Source organism: Podarcis liolepis, assembly GCF_965112155.1.
Source record: "Podarcis liolepis genome assembly, chromosome: 8".
In the NCBI taxonomy this organism is placed as follows: domain Eukaryota; kingdom Metazoa; phylum Chordata; class Lepidosauria; order Squamata; family Lacertidae; genus Podarcis; species Podarcis liolepis.
The window spans coordinates 85,248,959-85,274,913 of NC_139560.1; the positions used below are offsets into that span (position 1 = coordinate 85,248,959).

Here is a 25,955-nt window from a genome sequence, read left to right on the forward strand (position 1 = left end):
AAAAGCAAGCATGCCAAGTGAGGAAGTTAGACTAGAATCCTTATCCCTAATATTTAATTTTGTGTGAGGGTGGATTTTGTTTTATATGGAGGAGCATTCCTTCAAATGAGCCCCAAGCCAGCTCTCTGCAGCCCAGACACAGCTTGGCCAACACAGGTCTTCCCCCCCTTCCACCCTCCCCTTACTTATTCTCTGGCTATTCTGAGGACTAAATGTAGACAAATTAATTGAAGCTGAATGCAGACAAGACAGAGGTAATGATGGTTGGCAGAGGGGATAAGGACACTCATTAGAAAGGATGTTCAGTCTCCCCAGGTCACACAGGTTCATAGCTATAGAGCGCTCTAGGGGTTGCCATTGCACCTGAATGTTCATATTGTAGGAATGCTTTTGGAAAGGGTTGTGTATCCTAGGCAGTTCAGAATTTGAAGAATAATGGCTTTTTCCCCAGCCGGAACTCACTGGAACTCAGTTCCTGCTCCTCTTGGGTGGGCGCCATTGCCATTATAAGAGAACAAGGGAAACATTCATGATGAGTTCCAGCACCTATTTTTTTCTTTTTTTGAGAAAAATAGCACTGGTAATAATAGTAATACAGTGGTACCTCAGGTTAAGAACTTAGTTCATTCTGGAGGTCTGTTCTTCACCTGAAACTGTTCTTAACCTGAGGTACCACTTTAGCTAATGGGGCCTTCCACTGCCGCCACACGATTTCTGTTCTCATCCTGAAGCAAAGTTCTTAACCCGAGGTACTATTTCTAGGTTAGCAGAGTCTGTAACCTGAAGCGTCTGTAACCCAAGGTACCACTGTAGTAATAAAAAAGTATTACAAAAATAAATATTCCTAAATTCAAGTGATCTTCTAAGGTATGGAGTTCCATAATCTGGGAATTATCTCTGATTTTTGCTGATGTTCTAATTCTATCCCAGGAGAATATTCCCATGTAGATTGAAACCTGGTTATGAAGTGCTTATAGTTATAGTCCTGCGTATATGAACCGGCTCGCAGTCAGTATTCCCCTGTGCTACTTAAAAGCATTTGACCCCCTAAATTGTGCATATATCTTTGTGAATATAGTTCTCAGTGCGGTGGTGATCCTGTGTCTGAGCTACACCAGCTTCAGACTATGGGCTCCCACAAAAGGCCTGCAAGCTGCAATCCTTTCCCACTAAAACAAGGGAGTTTTGTTACTGACTTCAGTAATACTAATATTCCACCTCTGTAATCAGAAGATGCCAGTTCAAGTTAAAACAGTGGCTCCTATTAAGTACTTGGGAAGCTGAAATTATGAGCTGGTTCTTGTGCATTATGTTTTGATGGGTTGTTAAAGCCCAAATTACTTATTTCCACTGCTGGAGGTCATGTTATACTTTTGGACAGCCCTGTAGCTGACCAGTGTGCTGCCAACGCCATTTATTCTTTACCAATTTGTTTGTTGATTTATCTTGCATTTGCCTCTGCAAATAAAAACTTGGTCCATTCTACAGGGTGAGAAATGTTCTGTATTAATTTCTTCAAAACAAGTACAGTAATTTCCCCATAGCAATTCCTTTCCTTTTCAACCCTTATGGTTGCAATGCTAATATAATTTCCATATCATCCATGGTTCTTGATATCTAGTAGAATTTAATAATTCCTTAAAACATTTTTCAGCTTACAAAAAGTACAAGACTCCTTCCTGACAAGCAAATAATAATAATAATCAGTCACTTTGTTGCTGTTCCCCTCTATTTCATGCAGTGGCGTAGCGTGGGTTGTCAGCACCCGGGGCAAGGCAAGTAATTTGCGCCCCCTAACCCATGGATTTGCGCCCCCTAACCTGTGGATTTGTGCCCCCTAACCCGTGGATTTGCGCCCCCTAACCCTAACCCCCAGATGTTGCGCCCAGTGCGGTCGGCCCCCCCTGCACCCCCCACGCTATGCCACTGATTTCATGAGTGATTTTATCCTTTGATTCTGCTTTCAACAATGATATATGTTAGATGTCATGAACTTACTAGGTGGCTATAGGCAGGCCACCTATCTCCAACTTAGCGACCTTATAGGGTTATTGTAAAATTACCAAAGAAATGTGTTTTTGTTGTTGTTGCATGGTTGGATACCGATAGGACCATATAAATGCTAACTGGTGATGGTGGCTCTTATTTGCTTTTAAAATCTCTACAACATAGACGGCTATCATGAGGCCCACGTAGAACCCAGTTTCTACTTGGGCAAGAATAAATAATGCAGACAGATGTGGATTCAGATAATGAATTTGTTCATCTTCTAGCAATTCTCACTGTTTAGGTGACCTTAAGCTTTTGCCATCCAACAGAAGCATTATTCATGCAGAGAATGATGGGACCAAGGAAATGCAGAAGTGTATACAGTTATAGAAACTCATGCAGGTATTGGGGATGGCAATAAACAGGCTGACTCCATCAGAATTTAGCACAGTTTTGAGGGCAGTAGATGCATATACAATGTTCACATTTGAGTTACCTGCCTAAATAAGGGATTGGCAGTGTGTGTGTGTGTGTGTGTGTGTGTGTGTAAGAGAGAGACTGGTTCATAAGTACCGATAGCAAGGTTGCATTCACCAATAGTTATATTATCATGGTGAAGGATGTTTATCAATAATGGGAACGATCCCATTTTTGCTTCCCCTCCCCCTATCATTTAGAACATTTTTCGTGCCAGCATCTGTGGACCCCAGAGAACTCTGACATGAAAATTTTAGATATAAAGCAATTTATACAGTTGCAGCAGCAACATGGACAATGCAGCTATGACACAATGGTTTGGGCAGCAACGCTGCTGCTACTGGTTCATGTGAATCAGGTTTAAGATGTGACTGTTGCTGGAATTGATGCTGGACAGTAAATAGCCTTTGGCTGTGTATGTTACAGGCTATTAGAAATTCTACTCGAAGGCATCACCATTAAGTGCTTAATTGTACCATCAATCGATTTTTTGCTTCCTCATTTAGTGACTGATATTTTTTAACCTGGTTTTCCACTGCCAAAAGAGCACTGCCAGGCATATATAGGTTTTGAGCCCACATGCCAATCATCCTTCCTTCTGCCAAAACAGAACTAAGCTTTTTCAGCTGTTCCCATAGAAAAGCAAATTTCATTTTTCCAGCGGTCAAATTTAAGATCTTTCCTTGAGGGAATCTTCCAAAGCTATTTCAACTTGGCTTTAATGAATATTATTTTGGGATGGGACATTACTTGCTCAGAAATTCAAAACTTGGACTACTATCACAGTCTCAGAAAGCATGGACACAAAATGAAATCTCTGTAAGTGAAAAGAGAGCTATAAGGAGAAGCTGTTGTGGATTAGAATGCAGGCATCATCATAAAAGAAGGAGCAATCCTGGAGGAATTGTTGTGAGCCTCCTCCTGTTGAAACTGCTGTCTTGCCATTTTCTGTCAAACATGTGGCTGCACTAGGAAGACTATGAGGGTGACAAGTGCAATCTAGTATTGCTTACCGATTGGTATCAGCCACTTCAAGACTAAGCCCATCAAACTAGACATGGCACACAACACTATGAAATTAGCAATTGTGTTAATGTCTCTCTTTTTTGAAGTAAATAGCAGGCATGGGAGGGAAGGTGGTCTAGGTCAGGGATCAGCAGGGAAGGCTTTGCCATTGGTTAGATCCCAGTCTGGATCTAGTGCATGTTCCTACCATCTCCCATTATTGGTTCCCCCTGTGCCTCTAAATCTAGAAAAACAAAACCATGCTTGCAACTGGCAGCTGAATTAATGGTGCCATTGTTTGGTCTGGCCTTCAACAGAGAATAACTGAATTTAGTGAGACGTAATTCTCAATAGGATTGTATTATAAGATTATGTTATTTTTATTATTTATAAAAGAATATTTGTATACCTCTCTTCATGAAAAAATATCAAAGCAGCTTACAACAAGCTCACATAAAAACATTTGAAACCATGTAAAAGATTAAAATCGGAGGTCAACTATTACAGATAGAAACTTTAACTTATCTCAGAATGAGTCCTATTTTGCCTAGGCCTTTAAAAGCTATTTTTTGTTCATTTGAATCCCCCCAGCTCTTGTTTTCATATGCCTTTATACTATTGTTTTACTGGGTTTGTGTTGCATTTTTATTTTAATGAGCCTGGCGAGCATGGGACGATGCAGTGAACAGCAAAAGTTCAGATCAAGACAAGCAGAAAATAGCCTGTTTCCGTGGTTCTGCCCTTGAAATATTAGTCCTCCTCCTGAAAAAAGCCCCTAAAGCTTTATGTCAAATGGTGAAACCCAGCAATCCTACAACCACCCTAATAGTACACTCTCCATCCATTTCTATGTCACCTAATGGGTTTTGCTCACCACCTGAGCTGTACAATAGGATGACCAAGCTTAATGTATCAAAATGAGAAAACAACCCCAGGCTGGTTCGTGGTTCATGCTGGCACTGTGTTATGCTGTGCCATTGCACCCATACAGCTGTCCTTACACTTGACCCTGAAGGCCTAAAATAAAATAAAAACTGCTGCCTCAGAAGAGAGATTTGGAGGTGTTCTTAAGTTGAGACATATACAACCCTCGTGGGTTTTAAGAACCTACACTGAAAATGAGAAACAATAGGTGCTGCAATTTGATAATTGTTACTGAAGCCTAAGAAAAACAGTTTGCAAGGTAAACACAAGGACAGAAAAATACATTTTCACTTACACCAACAAAAGAAAGGAAAGTGCAGCTACAATTCAATCAATGGGATAAGTACCATAGACTTTAATAAATTATTCAAATGCACCCAAACTTTCAGATGAACAAGCTGAACCACAGTAATCACAGTCGCCAAGGTCATGTATGAAAATTCCTCTGAAACAATATTAAGGTTATATCCAACCTTAGCCATACTCAGAGTAGACCATCTGAAATTAATGGACACAACTCATTTAAGTTAATTAATTCCAATGGGTTTTCTCAGAATAGAATTTAGTTGGGTACAATCCTTAATGTTTTACTACAAAATTAAATTGCTCCTACAGAGAAATAAAACATGCATGTGTTAAAAACATAAGAAAGAGCTTGGCTGGACTAAACCAAAGGTCCATTGAGTCCAGAACCACAGCAACTAACCAGGTACCACAAAACAGGACAAGAAGTAAATAGCTCTTTGCTGGCTTTCTTGTATTCAGAGACGCATTGCCTCTGAACACAAAGGTCCTAGTAAGCTAATCACCAGCATACAAGTGCTATATTAACTAGGCTGCAATCATACACACATTTTACATGGGAGCAAATCCTTGACTGAATAGGGATTCTGAGTAAAATAGATGATAAGGGACACCCAGCTACATTAAATGAATTCAAATCTCCAGGGCCTGATGAGCTACACCCACGGGTACCAAAGGAGCTTGCGGATATAATACTGGAGCCTCTGTCCATAACCTTGGAGAATTTCTGGAGAACAGGTGAGGTCCCTGCAGACTGGAGGCAGGCAAATGTCCTCATCTTCAAAAAGAAAACCCCTGTAACTACCAACAGGTCAGCTTGATATCAATACCAGGAAAAGTCCTAGAATAGATAGTTGAAACAGTCGGTTTGTGGACACTTAGAAAAAGATGTTGTGATTACGAAGACCCAGCACAGATTTCTCAAAAATAAGTCATGCCAGATGTCAAACTGGGACAGGCACCTAATGCAGCTGAATACAGATTTGGGATTCAATATAACCTTCACCAATTGGAGATCGGGGCCCAAACTAACAGAATGACAGCCTTTCCTCAAATACAAGGAGCAGGGACAGAAGAGCCACACTCTTTATTTTTTGTGCCACCCCCCTTAACTACTTATTTTATAAAGCTTGGGAGCATTATTTGGCTAGAATTGGGGATAAGGTGGGAAGGGGTATGTAGCTTGTGGCTTTCATAAAGGAATTGCCTACCTTTGATCAGTATCATCATCAACAACATATATTTTATATGCTGCCTTCTTTCCTGGCAGGTTCATATGAGGAAACACAGTCTTTCAGAAAGCTTGAACCTAAGCTGTGTTGGGGTTTATAACTTTGAATTGCATCCAGAAACAGACTGGTAGTCAGTGGAGCAGGTCTAAGGAGTGGGCTGTGTGCTTCCTATAACCAGACCCGGTCAACAATGTGCTTTCAGCTCTTTGGGCCAGTTGAAGTTTCTGAGTACTTTTCAAAGGCAGCCCATCGCAGTAATCCAAATGGGATGTAAGTAAGTCATGAGTCACTGTGGCCAAATCAAATGTCTCAAGGACATATCAAACATCTTCCATACATTTGGACATTTGGAAAACCAACCCGGATTGTGGAACGTCTACTCATCTGCTATTGACATTGTCTATTTTACAGCCTGTTTTTAATCTAGGAGTGTCTGGCATATTGACTGGGTTTGGATACAGGTCAGGAGGTGTGTTTGTACAACCCAAAAAGTTCCACTAGGTTGTTCAGAAACTAAACTCATCTTTTTTCTTACATCAGATGTTTAGTTTTCTCAAGTTTGGGTGGTAACCTTCCAAGTGAAACTCAAGAAGAAGCCAATATGCCTGTTCTCTTCCTGAGTTTGCACAGTTTCCTTTTCCTTGCCTCTACCAATGTCATTGGTGTCTCAGCTAAAAACGCAGTGATAACACTTTGCTGTCAACTTTCATTATTTCTTTGCTGACAGATATTTAAGCTAGAGAACCAGGAAACAAGATTGGAATGAAGCCCATGCAGAGGTGAGAAATAGCAAGCGCTGCAAGGAAGGACAAGCAAGAGCGGAAACTAGAGGGCTCTGCGAGATTGGGGGAGAAGAGGAGGCAAGGGACACATATAGATGCACAATAGGAAAAGAAGTAGCTGTTAAAGGTAATCCATTATGATGACCAAGGCTGATATAGTCCTGAAGCAAGGTCTGAACCCAGATGGGAATGAATTTAGATAGACATCCACCCACGGTGTGAAAAATAAATGGTCTAAAGCAGGAATGTGGAACCCGCAATCATCCAGATATTGTTGGACTTTAACTCCCATCATCCCTGATGGACTATGGTGGATGGACAAGTGGAAGTTGGAAGACCAACAACATCTGAAGAGCCATAGATTTCCAATCCCTGTTGAAGCAGACAGGGTGAGTAGAAGTCTGTTGTTGAGGACAGTTGTGACCGGGGTGGGCGGAGGCAGAGAGGTAAATGGAAAGAGGAAGGCTTGGTCTTTTGAGCTCCTGAGGGGAGGGTTTCAGAAGGGTAGGAAAAGAGGTGGTGGGTGTGGGTGGGTGTGTGTGTGCGCGCGCGCACGCGCTATAATTAAATGTACATATTTAAATATATTGCCACAGTCGCTCTGGGGACCATTTTAATTAACATTTCTTAAAAACTAAAACATTGCTTAGAATTCTGAGACCATTAATTATAGTGACACATTTATGGATCTTAACAGCCTGCAGTTCCATGAGGAGATGCTGTGAACAAGAAACAAAGAAAATGGGACTCCCCCACCCAAAAAATGATGCTGTAAAAACTTATTCTACTTGTAGGTGGCTGATAACAAGTCCCTTGTTCAAATCTTACCTTAGCCCACTTAGGCAGGCTAAAGAGCTACCAAGGTGACCGTAGACAATTATTCTCTCACTTTTAGCTTCTCCACTACAGTACAAGGACAGAAATACTGAACTACCTTGTTGTCCTAAGGATCACTGGATAAATTATGTGAAGCACTTCCAGCACTCTAAAAAGCACTCTGTAATGCTAAGCATTAGGACTGCGGTTGCTAGGAGATTAAAAGAAATAATCACTCCACAGAATCTTAAAGAATGCCAAAATTTCTTATCATTTCTTGAAATTTGATGCCGCAATAATTCATTGCACTTCCGTGGCTGAGCTAAAAAGTAGATGCACTTGTCATCAGAGTAGGTTAATCAATAGCTATTTCCATATATGTTTAAGGGCAGCCATATAATCCTAGGTCACTCACAGCAGCACATGAGTGGTTGGCAGGGAGTCCAGTTCCCAAAAAGAAGGAAGGAACTGAGCTGACAAGACTCAACACATCTGAGCTATGGATAGGCTTGCACAGCCTCTGAATCATAGCTTTAAATTATGGCACCATTTCTATTTTACAGCTTACACTTACATGAGAATAAGCCCCATTGAACTCAAACTTACTTCCAAGTAGGCATAAATAGGACAGTTATTATACTGCAACTTCTGGTAAATTGTTCTATTTCTATGCAATGTACTAGCTCAGATTCATTTAAAAACAAAGGAAGGAGAATCATCATAGAGATGAAGCATCCCATATGCCTTTGTGTTATATTTTTAAGGGGAAGACAAAGCATCCTTCCGAATGTGTGTATTTATTGCTGTGTACAATATAATTGAATGTAAGCATCTCCAACAAATTGCATGAGTTCTTTTTCAATAGAGCAGTAGTTCCCAACTGGTGGTCTATGGACCCCAGAGGGTCCACATAGCCCACCCAAGGGGTCTGTAGCACCATTCACACAACAACTATCATAGAGAGATCAACATTTTCAAAAGTAGGGAGTCCATGGCTTGGCTTTTGAAAAGCAGGGGGTTCACAGTACTTAGCTAATTAGGAACCACTGGGTATCAGTTAGCACTGAAGTGCTTCACCCATCATGCTAAACTGTAGTTTGCAGGATTGTGAATGTGCAGCCTGGCCCACATGTGGCTTTCCTCTGCTCACATGGGTGCTGCATGTAGTGCAAATGAGCCGTGGTGTGGCTTGTTGTTGTCTGCAAGCTGAGGTTGCAGTTATCCAGATCAGTGGTATGGCAGAAATAGGTTATTTCGTTTCATTTTGGTATGAACAGAAACCAATATGGGTCTGAGCCACTGAGGGAACAGGATTATGGAGATAGACACAGTCTTGACTCCTTGTGTCTAGAGTCACCAGGAACAAGAGGCAGGTCTAACTTTCACTCAGTGGAGACTCCACTCAGTGGTGTCCCCAAGTACATCTGTTTGCTTTCTCTCAAATAAGCTAATGGCTGCCGTGAACTCAAGTGCTTTAGCACTACATGTATTGCAATGAGAACCAAATCTGCCTCTCTGGCTCTGGATTCCTGTCTCTGGATGACCTGGATCCCAATGAGAAGGTTCCCACAGGTAAGTGCAATGTGTAGGTCATCTCTCCACAACACCCCATACCCTAACATGTATACAAGGTTCTTTAAAACACACAATTTCTTCACTGACATATATTTACTTTGTCTATAAAAATATACCACCCGCTCCAGCAACCTACCCACATCCAGCAGGGCTTTCAGAAATGATTCAGCTGGACCTGTGCCTCTGTGAGAAATGCTCCCTTTGACACAGAGAATCGTGGTTGGAAACATAAGTAGACATGAAAAGGTACCCTACTTTGATGTGGCATGAGCTTTTTCATTAAGGTTTTGTCAGAAACACAAAATGAATATTATGGCCTGCGCACTAATTTGATCTGGGAACATCTGGATTTATGTACCGTATTTTTTGCTCTATAAGACGCACCAGACCACAAGACGCACCTAGTTTTTGGAGGAGGAAAACAAACAAAAAAATATTCTGAATCTCAGAAGCCAGAACAGCAAGAGGGATCGCTGTGCAGTGAAAGCAGCAATCCCTCTTGCTGTTCTGGCTTCTGGGATAGCTGTGCAGTCTGCATTCACTCCATAAGACGCACACACATTTCCCCTTACTTTTTAGGAGGGAAAAAGTGAGTCTTATAGAGCAAAAAATACGGTATACAGTATTGAAGGAGGTGGATGTGCTTCTACATTTTGGCCTGCCAAATATAGAAAAAAAAATTCTTTCCCTTGGGGAATACCCAGTGTTTCAGGAAGTAATATCTTTCACAGAATTGTGAGGATGAAGTCTCTCCCAGGAAGGGGAGGACGAAAGGGAGGAGACAGTCATAAATGACTAGAGAGAGAATAATGGATGGACAGCGAGAGAGAGAAAGGCAGTAGGACACACTGCCTGAGAGCATGAAAGCATCATGTGTAAGATTGGTGGTGGTGCAAACTCAAGAGAAAGAAACAGCATGGAAGAGAAAGAAACGGGTGATTGGTCTGGAGGACACACCAGGGAGGGGAAGGGGAAAGAGATACCAGAGAGAGAGAAATTATCCCACAGTTTGCTACTTATGGAGTGGAATTCCCTGAGTTAGAATTTACCAGTCAAAACATTTGTAACAGGTCACTAATTGACTAGGATCAAAGAAACTTCCCCCGGCAAATAAGATTGTTATTTGGCGCACCCTGGAAATCTCCCATTCTGCTGAAAGAGAGGATTATTTTCTCACGAAAGTTAGCAAAAGAACCACCAAGTCCAAAGTCGTAGGTTGCCTTTGAGCCTGATCCTGGAAAATCTAATTCAAAGGAATAGTGAAGGCTTACATGAGGAAATTTTACTGAAAAGTTTAACCTATAGAAGAAAGCAGTCTAGAGGTGTCTGACTGTCAAGAAACACACTTCCCTGATCCCCCCCCCCAATATTCTAATTGACATTCTGAGTTATACCATTCATCCATTTAGACCAGCACAGTTTATTCTGACTGCAGGAGACTGCTCTTGACTAGAAATGCTAAGGACTCAAACTGGGACTTCACTTCATGGATACAAAAAGTATGTGTTCTGTCCCTGAGCTAATGGACCTGCTCCCCCTTCAGAGTTACTTAATTCACATTGGAGGCTGGTCCACTAAGGGGAGTGGGGCACTGCGCCAACAACCTGTCTGCCTCACCTGCCTCCTTTTTACCTACTATCAGTCGAAGAGTGGCTCTGCCTGTCACTGGCATCCCCTTCCGTCCTACCATTCCCAATGGTCACCAGCCACCACTGTTAATTCATCCACATAAAGGCACCTGGGAAGTTCAGTTTGAGGCATAGTGACAAGAATGACGTCTGGTGGACTGGATTCAACACTTCCTGAAACATGGATTTTTGCATCAAGCACTGAATTGAACATCCTCAAGCTGTACAAGCTTCCATTTTGTTTCCATAAACAAAGATAACTGAAATGTGAGGGACTGCGGCTCATGAAATCTTTGAAGCAAGAGGGAGGGAGAAGGAAAAGTATTATCAGCAGTCAAGAAGGTGAGTGAGGACTTCTGTGCTTTCTGTAACATCATTTCCTCCCCTTGCTTACCAGAAGTAGAATTTTATACAGAATAAACAAATCTGTGGAAATTTGACCAATCTGCATAATATACCCAGCTTCCAGAATTCATCTTTCCTCATAACATTTTTTTTTTTAAAGCTCAGAGTCCTTGGGTGTGTGACATGTTTTCCATTTTTCTGCTCTGCACACCACAGGGCACAAATTGAAACAAGATGGCATGACATGTAGTTCAGCTCCATCTCACTTCCTCTACTGAAAGTCTATAGTTCTATTTTTAGAGGCTTGGCCTGGATTTCAGAGACAAAACACTGCAGGATCACACATTCCATTTGTGAAAGCAGCATCTAAGCCCAACAGCCCACCCCAAGTGATACTGTTAAAACATAAACAACAGAAGACACACAAATCCCAAATGAAACAATTGCAGTTATTGTATTATTTTCTTTAATCTACTATATAGATTAAATGAACTGTGGCGTATTCCATCTTTCATAAACCTGTGAGGAAGTGTGATATAGGAAAATAAAAATATATTTCCACCTCAATTCTAATATTTACTCAGACACGTCCCATTCTTCAAAAGGGATTTTTCCAAGTATTATGACAGCAGTCAAAAAATGTGAACATCTCAAAGCATATAGCTAATGCTCTGCTTGTTCACCACAAAGAGACACAATAAAAAGAACAATCTGTATTGATTGACCAGGATTAACTTTCTCTTTGCTTTATATTTGTATATTTAATTGTATAACCACAACCACTGCTATTGCATTTCCTTCATTTATTTCTCATAATAGTTGTTAAGGAATGAATGCTTGTATCTGAGAGTAGAAGTTAATCAATAATACATATATGCATGGTTCTACATTGAACCCATTAGAAATCTACAACTTATGAACCTCCTGATTTAATTTCTACTATAAAATAAATGTTTGGCATAAGTTACAGAAAATGCAGAGCTGCTGCCAACAAAGCAGCCCTGTGTCAAAATCTCCCACACCCCATTCATAATATGATGCTCAATTCAGTTTCTGCCCTGGCATTTCTTGGCCTTGGCCAGCAGAGTCCTTGCTGGGCAGCAGAGGTGAGGCAATGAATGGTCAGCATTATGGCATCAGGGCATGAACTAGATGTTACAACAGGGGAGGACTCAACATGGGGCTACTTTCTTGAGCAGCATGTGTGTGCTTACATCACATCTAGTTTTGCCCTCAGGTAAGCTAACTATGCCCAGTTCCAGCCAAAATACACTTCCCATCCATTTCAGTGAAGAAATTAAGGCATCCTTAAATCTCTCCTATTCACATCAATGGAAATTAAAAGCACTTGACCTTTTAACCCCTTCTAGAGATGGGGTTGGCTATATGGCTTTGTTTTCATACTAGAGTGACTGTGGCCCACCAAGGTTTATTAAATTTCCACAGCCAAATGGATATACCCAGGAGCTAATAGTTAAGGTATAAATTAATATCTGTAAAGATCAGACTGAGATGGATCTAGACCAGCAGACTTTGGAAGAATCACCGCAACCACCAAACACAAAGTGGCCTACCAGAAATTGGCAGTTGCTTGGAAGGTTCATATTAAAAAGGAACTGGTTCTAGTTCAAGTTCATCCTGTCCAAAAAGGAACTAGTTCCACTTAAAGTTCATACTTTTACAAAATGAACTAGGTTAGTCCAAGCTCATAAAAAGTTCATCCTTAGTGTGCATGTGTGCGCACACAGAGCGCATTCAGAAAGCTACAAGCTCCTCTGCTTGTATAGGGTGCAAAACTAAATTAGGAGCCATGCACAAGTAATAAGATGTCTCACAGACAGAAGGCTGACAGGTGAAGTTTTGCCCATAATTGTATTTTCATATTAGAAAATGCTTACCCTGTTTAACTGTTGCCTGTCACACTACTGTTAAAGGCACACGGCATCATTCGCTTTGACCCTGTACTGTACTTTGACCCTGTTCTGCATGCTGCTCCTATTGGAAGACCTCAAATCTCTTCAGCAAGGAATCCTTGGGAAATGCCTCACATTCATTTCTTCCGCATTCCCATTTAGTAACATGGATTGACTAAGAATCCTTAGCAATAGCAGTGCCTCTGTATCTCCCTAAAAAGCTTTAGAACACTGCCTCCATTGTTTGCTTTCTAACTTTCTTTATAGAGATCCAATATACCATATTTTCCATGTATAACGCCCCCATGTATAAGACGCCCCCTATTTTTGGGGACTCAAAGGTAAGAAAATGTACTATGCACTATCCGTGTATAAGATGACCCCTTATTTTAAACTTCAAAAATTTAGGAAAAAATATCGTCTTATACACGGGAAAATACAGCACTTACTTCTTTTTTAAAAAAAGAAAGCTAAGAGTCCAGCCCTCCTGTTGGGCTGGGCTTGGGGGGATTAATGTGAAGATGAACTAGAAATCATTCAAAGTTTTGGTTTTAAAATGAATGATTCAAAATGAACTTAATTCTTCTGGCAATTATGGGGACTACTTTCAGGTATAGTTCAGAGATTTTTGAACAACAATGAATGTTGTTCAACGACTGATTCATTTCAAGAACTGGAAACTGGACTGTGCTCCACCGTTGGACCCCAAGGTTCCTTTTGGACATTCTTTTTGTAGAAGATTGTAGTTTGCCATAATTGGAAGTAATTTTACAATAGGTCATGATGCACTTATGAAGCATATTGGCAGCGTCACTAATTAAATATTCAAAATTCCACCTGCATCCTGCTATTTCCATATTGCGGATCTCTGTATTTCTTTAACCTCTTTGCAAATTTAAAGAAAGCAAATATTCCAACTTTTAAAAAAAAGAATGCTAACCATACACAATCATATTAATAACATGGCACAATTTATAATCAATACAAGGAATTCAAGTATTTTGTAATTTTCATCACAGACAGTGAAGATCAAACGTTTGAACCAAATTTTTAACTACCATTTTCCCACAGCTGAGTAACAGCTAACTAGATAGCCATAAAAAAACTCACTGTAAAATATAAGAAAGCCCTGCTGGATCTCAGCAAGGAGCCATCTAGTCCAGATTTTAACCACTGGCTAGGCAGGTTAGTGTTGATGGGCTATCCTCCATGTATTTGTCTATCCCTTTCTAATAAATCCATCTAAGGCAGAAACTTTCACCACATACTGTAGCAATAAATTCTTTAAATTAATTATGCATTATGCACATTATGCATTATGTGAAGTGGACGGTTGGCTGGGCTTTTTTTTTTTTTCAATCATGAATCTACTGTCCATTAGTGTCCATGGTAGAAAAAATGATGAGAGGCAGGTACACTCTATTTGCTGTTAGTTCTTTTATTCTGTCCTTAGTTTCTAAGAGGTTAGGTGCAAATTCAGTGTTGCGTCTATAAATGTATTGACTTCCTTTAAATCAAAATGGACGAAGTGGATACACCTTTGGGTTATTTTTGCCACCCCAAACACAGATACACATGCCCAAGAAAGACACATAACTTTTTATATTAAAAGAAAACCCTGCTTACCACCAGAATGGCATTAAAGTGGTCACTCTTCACCTTCTGCACTTGAATGCAAGATGCTGGCACTTGTAATAATCCTGCCCCCTTGGAAAGGTTTCCGGCATCTCCATTGGGCATCAAGTTGTTATTGCTAGGCCCAACACCCAGAGATGCCCTGTACAAATAGGTGTGCGTAAGCTTCCCCATGCCTGCAACCTCGACCATCTCTGGTGTAAAATGAGAACTTGGGAGCATGCGCACATTGTAGCGATACTTTTCATACTCATCTGTGGGGCAGCAGCAGCAGCAGCTGCATGAGGGACTAGTCCTACAGTGAAAAAGCCGAATGGCAAGAAGGAAGATTAGAAAGCCAAGGAAGACAAAGGAAAGGCAAGCTAGACCAATGATCAAGTAAAAGTTCAAGCTGGACAGCTGCTGCCCACGTGCTTCCAAGCTGTCATCAAAGTCCGGGAGCGCTTGTGGGAGAGAGTCAGCCAGCAGGATGCCCAGGGTCACGGAGGAGGAGAGGGGAGGCTCCCCACTGTCCTTTACCAAGACCACAACTTTGTGCTTGATGGGGTCACTAGACCTCATGGAGCGACTAGTCCTGACCTCTCCAGCATTGGGTGAAACTCGAAACAAACTGCTGTCGGAAGACTGCAAGAGGTGATAAGAAAGCCAGGCATTCTGACCACTGTCTGGGTCGTGGGCCACTACCTTAGCCACCAGGTAGTCAGCATCTGCCAAGCGGGGAACAATTTCTACCGCCACTGAGCCATTCCTCACCCCTGGGTACAAGATGATTGGGGCATTGTCATTCTGGTCAAGGATGGTAATGCTGACTATGAAGGCGGAAGCCAGGGCTGGAGAGCCATTGTCCTTGGCCTCCACTTGAAAATGGAAGCTCTGGAGTTGCTCAAAGTCAAAAATGCCCTTTGCATAGACAATGCCACTTTCTGCATCAATGGCCAAATAGCTGGTCAAGGAGCTGCCTTGGATGTCAATGTCCCTGAGTAGGTAGGAGACCCGACCATTCTCCCCCAGGTCTGGATCAGAGGCTGACACATGGAAAAGGGACACCCCAGGCTTGTTGTTCTCCGTTACGGAAACTTCACGCATCTGGTTGAGGAACTTAGGGGGATTGTCGTTCACATCCGCAATGTGCACCCGCAGAGTCTTCTGAGTGGCGATGGGAGGGGAGCCCAGATCAGAGGCAGTGACAGTGATGTTGTATTCGCTGACCCGTTCCCGATCTAGAAGGCCGCTGGTGACCACACTGTAGTAACTATCAAAAGAGGACTTGAGTTGGAAGGGGATGTTGGTGGGGATCTGGCAAATGACTTTCCCATTCTCTCCAGGATCTTCATCGGTGATGCTCAGGAGCGCAATCACTGTGCCCAGAGAGGAATCCTCTGGGATGGGGCTAGAAAGAGAAGTAACAGTGATCTCCGGAGCATTGTTCTTCACATCAATTATTTCCACCAGCAGCTTGGCTACAGTGGACATACCAAAGACCCCTTTATCTCTTGCTTCAATGAACATCTCCAGGAGGGGCTTCCGGGCGCCTAAACTCCCACTTACTCTTATCTCCCCTGTCTGGGGGTTGATGTGGAACATCTTCTGGAGCTCAGCAGGGGTGCTGTTGCTGAAGGCATACCGGACCTCCCCGTTCTGGCCTTCATCTAAGTCCGTGGCGTGCACCTGAGTGACCAGGGTCCCATTGGGGGAGTTTTCAGAGACGCTGGCCCTGTAGACGGAATGCTCGAAGGCGGGGGCGTTGTCATTGGTGTCAAGGACGGTGACCACGACCTGGGCGTCTCCGGACCTCTGGGGCGTCCCTCCATCTTTGGCTGTGACCACAAGCCTGTGCGTGGCTTGCTGCTCGCGGTCCAAGGGCTTCTCCAGCACCAGTTCCGGATACCTGCTGCCGTCCCCGCGCGTTTGCATTTCCAGACGGAAAAGCTCGTTGGGGCTCAGCGTGTAGCTCTGCACGCCGTTGATGCCTTCGTCCGGGTCCTGGGCGTTGGGCAGGGTAAAGCGAGCTCCCGGCGCCAGGAACTCGGCCACGTTCAAATGGTACTCGTCTAGCGGGAAGATGGGGGCATTGTCGTTCACGTCCAGTATTTTAAACTGCATTTTATAAAGCTCCAAGGGGTTTTCTAGCACCAGTTCGTAATTCAGAGAGCAGGTAGGTTTCAGCGCGCAGATCTGCTCCCGGTCGATGGGCTCCTTGACAGACAAAGCTCCGGTGCTTGCATCGAGGCTAAAATATTGCTTGCTGGAGCTGGTGATCATGCGGAATTTCCGGGAGGGAAGCGTCGCGGCCACGATACCCAGATCCTGCGCTAGGTTCCCGACAGGCGTGCCGGGCTCCGTCTCTTCGGGGATGGAGTACTCTACTTGTCCATTGACGGTGTAGAAAATAAGGCAGCACACCATTAAATAGACCCGCATTCTTCTATCCCTGGCTTCCCCCTCAGCTCCCTGCAGACCGAGCCAACAGGACCATAATCCCACGTTCTCAGCAAATTTGCTGCGGCAGCAGCAGCCGAGCGCACCGGAGCAGCAGCAGCAGCAGCCAGAAAGCCGCTGGCTAGGACGCGCGGGGAGAGCAGGCGCGGTTCTTCTTCTTCTTCTTCCAGGCGCCGGCCGAAGTCATGGCTCGCCCGCCCGCCCGCTTCCCTTGTGCTGAGCCAGCGAGAGCGAGCCCTGCGCGGAGGCAGCCGCTGCCTTTGGCTCGGGATGAGCTCACGGAGGGGGGCGAGGGGGAGAAGCGCTCCTATTGCGCCTCGCTGGAGCGCAGCGCCGTCTAGGGGCCCGCGCGCACGCCGCAGCCTCCCCAGCCCTGCCCCGACTACTGTATCAGTAGGTCAGCGCGGAAACGTCGCAGATGATGCTGCGGGGAAGCAGCCGCCGGAGGGGAGGGGGGTCGCGCTCCCCGCCCCGCGACCTGATCGAAGGAGGGGGAGAAAAGCTTCCGTTCTCGCCACGGCTCCGCCCGCGATGGAAAACGCCCAGCCTCGCTGCCGAGAGAGGCGGCGCCTACCTGGAAAGCGCGATCGGCACGGATCCAAGCAGGGAGGGAGGCGGGAGCCGCATCTCTCCAGAAACGTGACGAGAAACATGGAGGGGGGAGCCGTTCGCCTCGTGCGCCTTTGCTTCTTCCCTTTCCTCCACACCCAGTGATGCGCGCACACGAACACACACACCAACACGTCTCTTTGGGGCTCTGCCACCAGGGGCTTGCCGGGTGATCTGTGCCCAGTCAATGTCCTGAGTGACCTCCATAAGGCTGACTTCGGTTGGTGCCAGAATAGCACCCAAGGCCACGCTAGCTCCCCACCCACCCTTCAGACGTCTCAATAGCACCGAATGGACCTTGGGGTTCCGGGAGTTTTTAAGGATGGGAGCTCCGAATCTGGGGCGCTGGTGGTGGGGACGTCGACTGAGAATCCTAGACCCATTTTCCTGGCCCCACGAATATCAATGGAGCTTACTTCTTGAGGGTTTAGAAGAGAATGGCTCTCTAGTCCTTAAGCACCGGCAGCTTGAGAGTCTCTTGTTACTGTGAGACTACAGTGTTTTTTCCTGGGGCGCCTCCTAAAACCGGGGCACCCCTGTGCCATAGACTGCAATCCCGTACAAAAGCACACTCACTTGGGAGTAAGCCCCACTGAAGTCTATGGGGCCTACTTCTGCGTGGACGTAAATAGGGTTACACTATAAATTCCTTTGACGGGATAATGAATTTATATGCGGGAAATAGGTAACTGGAGGCAGGGCAGAAGCAGAGGAAAGCTGGAAGAAGCAGAAGTCTTGGGTTTCTTGCCACCTGGCTGACATGCCCTCGTGTTCCCGGGTGGATTTTGTGTTATGCCCCAGGGAGGCCTCTCTTGAGTTCCAACGGGAAAATCTTCAGGACGACTCTTGGATCAGGATGAGGCAACTGTTGCAGCTTGCAAGATGTGCTTGTAAACATAACGGAGACTTGTGGCACCTTAACGCCTGGCTCTCAAACCTTTTCCTCAAGTCCTCGCTTTCAAGATAAAAATTTTCTCGCGCCACGCCAAATTTGCTAATATATTACAGAGAAATACATTGGAAAACAAAAAGAAACAACTCTTAGCAATGATTGATTTGCAACACAGAACACAGCTACTTAATAATATGATCCAGAAAGTATAAAACAATGCAGCTACATAAGAACATGAATCAACCCCAAAAGGGTCTTCTCCAGCACCCGATTGAAAGGCGATTCTGGATCACAAGTAGGATTGTCATCAGTCTCACTGGATGCTCTTGCTCTCATTTTGAAAGGGTGTCTATCTATATTCTGCAAATTAAAAAAATATTTCTTTGTCCTTAAATCTTCCCGCCACTCTTGCCATCTTCTCCTGCCCCACACCAGTGTGGCACAGCCACACCCTTTGAGAGCCCCTGTCTTAACGGCTTGGTCATCATCTTTGGTGGGTGTAGGACACACTTGGTTTTAATCTGCTGCTCTGCTTAAAACGCAGCGCCTTTGGGGACCATTAAACGTCTCCTCATTACCCTGTGATTGCTTAAATCTGGTAGTCCTTATTAAAATGCGGCTGCATATTAAAGCTGCGTGCGAAAACTCAGGGCTCCGACTGTTGAACCACGTCTTCTTCTCCGACGCGCCAAGGCTGGCGATGCTCAAGAAGAAAGAGGACAAAGAGGACGTATCGCAGCTCAGCTAATGCCCAGCCCGGATGGACCCGTTTGCCCAGCGCCCAGACCAGACTCCAACTGAATGCGTGTCTGCGATTGACCGTTTGGCTGTGTAGGCACCATGCATTCAAAGGATGCACGCGGATATAGGATTCTTGGTGCTTTAAATATACAGTATAGGGTGTGCGCAGCCTTTGCCTTCATGGAAGGGTGCAAACAGGATCTTCTTTGGGCGAGATTGAGGATGAGCTCTGGGAGGCTCAGAGTTCCAGTCCTAAAGTCATCTAAGCCCATAGAACTATTCTGGAAGAATATTTCACAGTAGTCGCTTTGAGCATTTGCCTGCCATCTCTTGGGTAGCTTTGAGTGGTGAGACTTCCTTTACACACACACATGTCCTGCATAGTAAGAAGCATTTTCTTCGCCTGGGCTGTTTCACGCACAACAACGGGTCACCAGCAGGCAACACACGGCGCTGGCCACCAGTCCTGGCTCTCCGCCCCATGAGCGTACCTGCGTGGTATAGGCGTTTCCAGATCCGTTTGTGATATCCACGCTATATCTTTAAGCCAAATCCACTTTCAAGAACTTAGCTGCGAAGAGGCCGGTCAGTCAACGGGGTACCAAAAATATCCACCGGCTTCCTCCCGGCAGGGCTTCTGCGTCTCTCCCACAGTGGTCAACGTGCTGGGCTGCAGGGTGCTGCAGGTGCCTGGTCCGGGCAGGACGCCAAGTAACCGCCGCTGCTAGTCTTCCTTCTTGTAAACTCGCTTGCAATTCCAGTCCCGCATTGGCTGGTGCTCCTGTGACGTCACGGCAGCCACCCCTATCCTCGGCGCTGAGCTGAAAAGACGGTTGTCGCCTCCCGCACCAATTTCCTCCGCTTCACCGACAACTCCTGGGAGCTCCTCGCATGTCAAAAGCAAGCTTTCCAATTCCACTTCACTCCTCCCAACAAAACGTCCTTCCTCGGGCAGCCTCCCTGGCGGGCATCTGGCAAAAGGCGAGAAGCAGCAGCTTCTCTGCCGCCCTGCTGCTCAGAAAGAAGCCCCTTAAATGCGCGGCTGCCAGCGGCCCCCGACGCCCGCTGCGCCTCCCAGGAAACCTGCGGGCGGCATCTCTTGAGCGCTCGGCAATGGGCAGAAGAGCGGCTGCCAAGAAGGCAAACTGCGAGTCCGAGATTCGCCGCTGGATTCTGGAGCGCGTCGAGCGGCCGCTGCGCGTTGATTTACGAGTCAGCCGCAGGGAACTTGATTTCCAGGAAACCCGCGGCGTAAGGACTCCTGGGCAAGGAAGGGCGGCCGCGTCTCTCGTGCTGCCGCCCTGCTCCCCACCGGCCAAGGACGCCGCTACCCTCGAACTGCCCCTCTTGTAGCCTGAAGCCATCTTGTAACTTAGAGCTTTCTCCATTCTCTCTCTTTTATGCCTCTGTGCAGGAAGAGACATGGGTCTTTCCCAATGAAGACATTTGGCACGAATGCAAACAAGTGAACCTCCATCCAAAGGAGTCCTGCGCACTGGCAACTTGCCGGCTGCCAGCCAAGTGCTTTTTAGGAAACGCGAAGAGCTGAACATGCCGAAGAAAAGCATTCATTGCAAACCTTCCGTTTTGCTTCACCTTCTTTCAACGGCAAGATCACCCCTTCAGGTGCCCCAGGAAGCTGTTGTCTTTAGCCTTCTTTCTTTCTCTCTTTGGGGGCCCACATTACAGTGGTACCTCGGGTTACAGACGCTTCAGGTTACAGACTCCGCTAACCCAGAAATAGTACCTCGGGTTAAGAACTTTGCTTCAGGATGAGAACAGAAATCGTGCTCCGGCTGTGTGGCGGCAGCAGGAGGCCCCATTAGCTAAAGTGGTGCTTCAGGTTATGAACAGTTTCAGGTTAAGAACAGACCTCCAGAACGAATTAAGTTCTTAACCCGAGGTACCACTGTACTGCTCTATAGCTAAGGCTTGCTGCTTTCTAAAATTCATTCCTTTTAATGGCTCTATAAAAGGCCCTTACTATGTCCCACTGACTTTAATAGGGCTTACTTCTATGTAGACATAAACAGGACTGTACTGTAAGTCTGTTCTCCACTGCTATATCCATTCATCAAACACCAAACTGATTAAAACCTCAGCTCCCTTTTGCTATTGACTCATGCTTTTTCATTCCTGGTCCCTTCGTCTCAATTTTAAGGAAACATTTAAAATATATCTTTTCTTTCTTGCATTTCACATTCGATGTTCTATTTGAGAAGACTCCATTGAAATAAATGGGACTTGGACAAGATTTAGGTATCTAAAGACAAGCCCTATTCAGCTGGATAGAACTTGAACGAAGTGTGGGAGATTAGCAGCCAAATCTAGCAATGGATATTCTTACTAGTTAGCATGAGAAGGGGTTAAAGACCACAGAGCTGTGCTGCCAATAGACAGACACAGATAACAGAAATGTAATTTGTTGAGAGGGCTCTGTGTGGTGTCATTTCGTCTCCTTTCCTGAGGGGGGGGGGCATATGGACTATTCCTATCTCTCTTCCCGTTTCTCTTTGATAAGCAATAGGAGCAGATATACATCCAACTGCTCCATCTCAGGCACATGCCTGAGGCTGTTTATACTGGAAACATAAGTATTTCGCCTGCATTTATTTTACTGCTGTTGCTGCTGAGAATGAATGCAGTATTATGACTTTTTCTGTTACGGATGGAACTTTAAACTTTGCTCAGCCCTACATAGAGGCAGAGGAACCAGAGACCAAATTGCAAACATGCGCTGGATTATGGAGAAAGCTAGAGAGTTCCAGAAAGACATCTACTTCTGCTTCATTGACTATGCAAAAGCCTTTGACTGTGTCGACCACAGCAAACTATGGCAAGTTCTTAAAGAAATGGGAGTGCCTGATCACCTCATCTGTCTCCTGAGAAATCTCTATGTGGGACAAGAAGCTACAGTTAGAACTGGATATGGAACAACTGATTGGTTCCAAATTGGGAAAGGAGTACGGCAAGGCTGTATATTGTCTCCCTGCTTATTTAACTTATATGCAGAATTCATCATGCGAAAGGCTGGGCTGGATGAATCCCAAACCGGAATTAAGATTGCCGGAAGAAATATCAAGAACCTCAGATATGCAGATGACACAACCTTGATGGCAGAAAGTGAAGAGGAATTAAAGAACCTTTTAATGAGGGTGAAAGAGGAGAGCGCAAAATATGGTCTGAAGCTCAACATCAAAAAAACGAAGATCATGGCCACTGGGCCCATCACCTCCTGGCAAATAGAAGGGGAAGAAATGGAGGCAGTGAGAGATTTTACTTTCTTGGGCTCCATGATCAGTGCAGATGGTGACAGCAGTCATGAAATTAAAAGACGCCTGCTCCTTGGGAGAAAGGCGATGGCAAACCTAGACAACATCTTAAAAAGCAGAGACATCACCTTGCCAACAAAGGTCCGTATAGTAAAAGCCATGGTTTTCCCAGTAGTGATGTATGGAAGTGAGAGCTGGACCATAAAGAAGGCTGATCGCCGAAGAATGGATGCTTTTGAATTATGGTGCTGGAGGAGACTCTTGAGAGTCCCATGGACTGCAAGAAGATCAAACCTCTCCATTCTGAAGGAAATCAGCCCTGAGCGCTCACGGGAAGGACAGATCCTGAAGCTGAGGCTCCAATACTTTGGCCACCTCATGAGAAGAGAAGACTCCCTGGAAAAGACCCTGATGTTGGGAAAGATTGAGGGCACAAGGAGAAGGGCACGGCAGAGAATCAGATGGTTGGATGGTGTTCTTGAAGCTACCAGCATGAGTTTGATCAAACTGCGGGAGGCAGTGGAGGACAGAAGTGCCTGACGTGCTCTGGTCCATGGAGTCACGAAGAGTCGGACACGACTAAACGACTAAACAACAACAACATTTTAAATGAAGTGGTAAGATGGTCTCTTTATACGTTCAATGCACACATGGGCACCTGGAGGGATAAATTGCAATTAATGTATCCTCTCCTACCTATTAAAACCCATCTCACATCAAGATATTGAACCAGACAGCAAATTGTGCATGAAATACAGGTAGAATAATCTGTACTTCCCTGCTCCATCACCACTCTCTCTATCTAGAAGAGAAAGGAAGGTGCTGAAGGATGACAATGAGCTGCAGAATTTGAAGTTTTCAGGAAGTGAAAGGTATGTGTGCCCAGAGTGCTTGTGTCTGATGACAGGGACAAGTGCCGCTTCTGTCCATCTGCTAGCATGCAGGCTGCAAAGGTGGGAGGGAAAAGGCTCTTTGTGGGACTGCAGGTTCTACAAGAGAGGAAGTCTAACTTTAGGGATGGCAGAAGGTTTAATGGCATGCTGGTAGCCAGAGGTTTTATGGTGAAGGCTGTAATGGTACAAAGGGCAGTTTGCTTCTCTATCTATTTCTAGGGACCACAGGAGTGAAGAGCACTTGTACTTGGGTGCTTGGGTCTTGCCTTGGGGCTTGGCACAATCAATTGGTTGGTCACAGTGAAAACAAGATGCTTGCCTAGATGGGCCATTGGCTTAATACAGCAGCCTCTTCTTATGTACCGTATTTTTCGCTCTATAAGACGCACCAGACCAGTGGCGTAGCATGGGGGTGCAGGGGGGGCCGGCCGCACCGGGCGCAACATCTGGGGGTTAGGGTTAGGGGGTGCAAATCCACGGGTTAGGGGCGCAAATCCACGGGTTAGGGGGCGCAAATTACTTGCCTTGCCCCGGGTGCTGACAACCCACGCTACGCCACTGCACCAGACCACAAGACGCACCTAGTTTTTGGAGGAGGAAAACAAGTTTAAAAATATTCGGAATCTCAGAAGCCAGAACAGCAAGAGGGATCGCTGCACGGTGAAAGCAGCAATCCCTCTTGCTGTTCTGGCTTCTGGGATAGCTGCGCAGCCTGCATTCGCTCCATAAGACGCACACACATTTCCCCTTACTTTTTAGGAGGGAAAAAGCGAGTCTTATAGAACAAAAAATATGGTACTTTTTGCAGAACAGCCAGACCCTGTACCTACAGACTGCCTGGCTTAGGCAGTCAAATGCTGACTTGGGAGCTCCTCACAAGGACCAGATACTTCCTTGATGATGATCCTTCAGCAGTTTGAGATTACTGGTCACTAAATGGCACTTGTTGCAGTTCTGTACAAGTGCAGGGGGTGGGGGTGGGGAGGCCAAGAGGTATACATTTTGCTCAACTTGAAAAAAATCCTTGGCTCTGCTGTTTTTTATGTTGATTCTATTTAATACTGTTTTGATTTAATATATTATTTTTAACACTGTTATATTATTCTAACTTGAAAATATATCTTGCCACTTTTTATATTTTTTAGAAGATGACAGGCAGAATTTTAAAAGAAATTAAACTAAAATATTACAATGTTTAAAATTGAATATTTTGTTTATAAGATCTATGGGTTGTTCTACCAATATCAAAGGTAGTCAAATTCTGAACAATCTTGGCATTTCTTTGTTGTTTTTCTATGCTCTCATGTAATTGATCTGCTTTGACATGATAGGAAACATTAAAGTGATTTGTTTTCCCATTCTGCTATTGTAGGGGCAAGACAATGTTCTCTAACATGTAGTACCCTGGCCAGCAGAACAGTCCTGTGCATATTTATTCAGAAGTTCTAAAATGCTCATTTGGACTTTCTCCATGTATATAATACTGCAGCCTTAGACTGATGTATATGAATTAGAAACTATGACATGAACGCACTTGTCAGATTTGGGTTAGCTCTGGAACACTTTCATTGATATTGGGGACAATAATATGTAACAATCAAATAGGATTGATATAAGGCGACACACACACACACACACACACACAGAGAGAGAGAGAGAGAGAGAGAGAGAGAGAGAGAGAGAGAGAGACCTCTGAACACTCTAAAAAGATTTTATAAACTCCAAAGGAGGTGAGGATATCTCTATGGAGTCAGCAAAAACAGAGGGCCCAATGTTAATTTTATTTCTGTTTATTGATTCAGTTACTGCCTTGATCATTTGAAAGCTCTTGGTTGCTGAGCAAACTAGCAAAGATGGGAAGGAGAATTCCCCTCCTCCCTTTGCCACTTACAACAGAAAAGGCTGTTATCTCATTTGATTTTTAAAAGGTGTAATATACCAACTTGTCATTAGCTCAAAGCAGTTCCATCTTAAATTAGCACATCATGACAAATTATTAACAGATTTCAATGTTGTAATGCCTATTTCTCTCATCACCTCCACCAAGTGAGAAAGAAGCCCACCCTGAAGCAGGAAAAAAAATCTTTCAGGACCCCATAGTAGAAGCAACAACAAGTATGAATTTCTAGTGCAACCATTTCAGTAAAGAGACATCTGGACCTTACATCTACTCTTCCAAGCTATGAGCATGCTAAGAAGCTTACCCAGATACGAGACAGATACCAAAGAGAACTCACGTTCCAAGACTGTCTAGTTCTGCTCTTCAGTCATCTCTCAAACTGCTTTGGCTGGCCAATGTTCATATGCTCCATTGACAATGTCAAACTATCATATAAAATACACTTCAGAAGCATACACAGCAGCATAAATATCATATTTATAAGGCAAGCACAGCACATAGACTAGGTCTCAGTCTATATTGCCTCCTGCTTCTGGGCCTCCAAGCTGCTCCCACCCTCACTCCCCAAAATTAAGTGCAGTATGA

General features: G+C 44.5%; 1 protein-coding gene across 8 annotated transcripts in view; it reads right to left on the reverse strand.

Annotated features, from left to right (window-relative positions):
- The window catches only part of LOC310714110 (protocadherin alpha-C2-like), a 191,442-nt gene that overhangs the window by 62,546 nt on the left and 102,941 nt on the right, over positions 1-25,955 (reverse strand). The window contains exon 1 of one of the 8 annotated variants that reach the window (XM_083519127.1): positions 14,616-17,354. The exons of the other annotated variants lie outside the window; for them this stretch is intronic. Coding sequence (XP_083375253.1) covers positions 14,616-17,045 — 2,430 coding nt within the window. The 5' untranslated portion in view covers positions 17,046-17,354. Of the gene's footprint in view, positions 1-14,615; positions 17,355-25,955 lie in introns of those variants that run through there. 8 annotated transcript variants of the gene reach the window in all.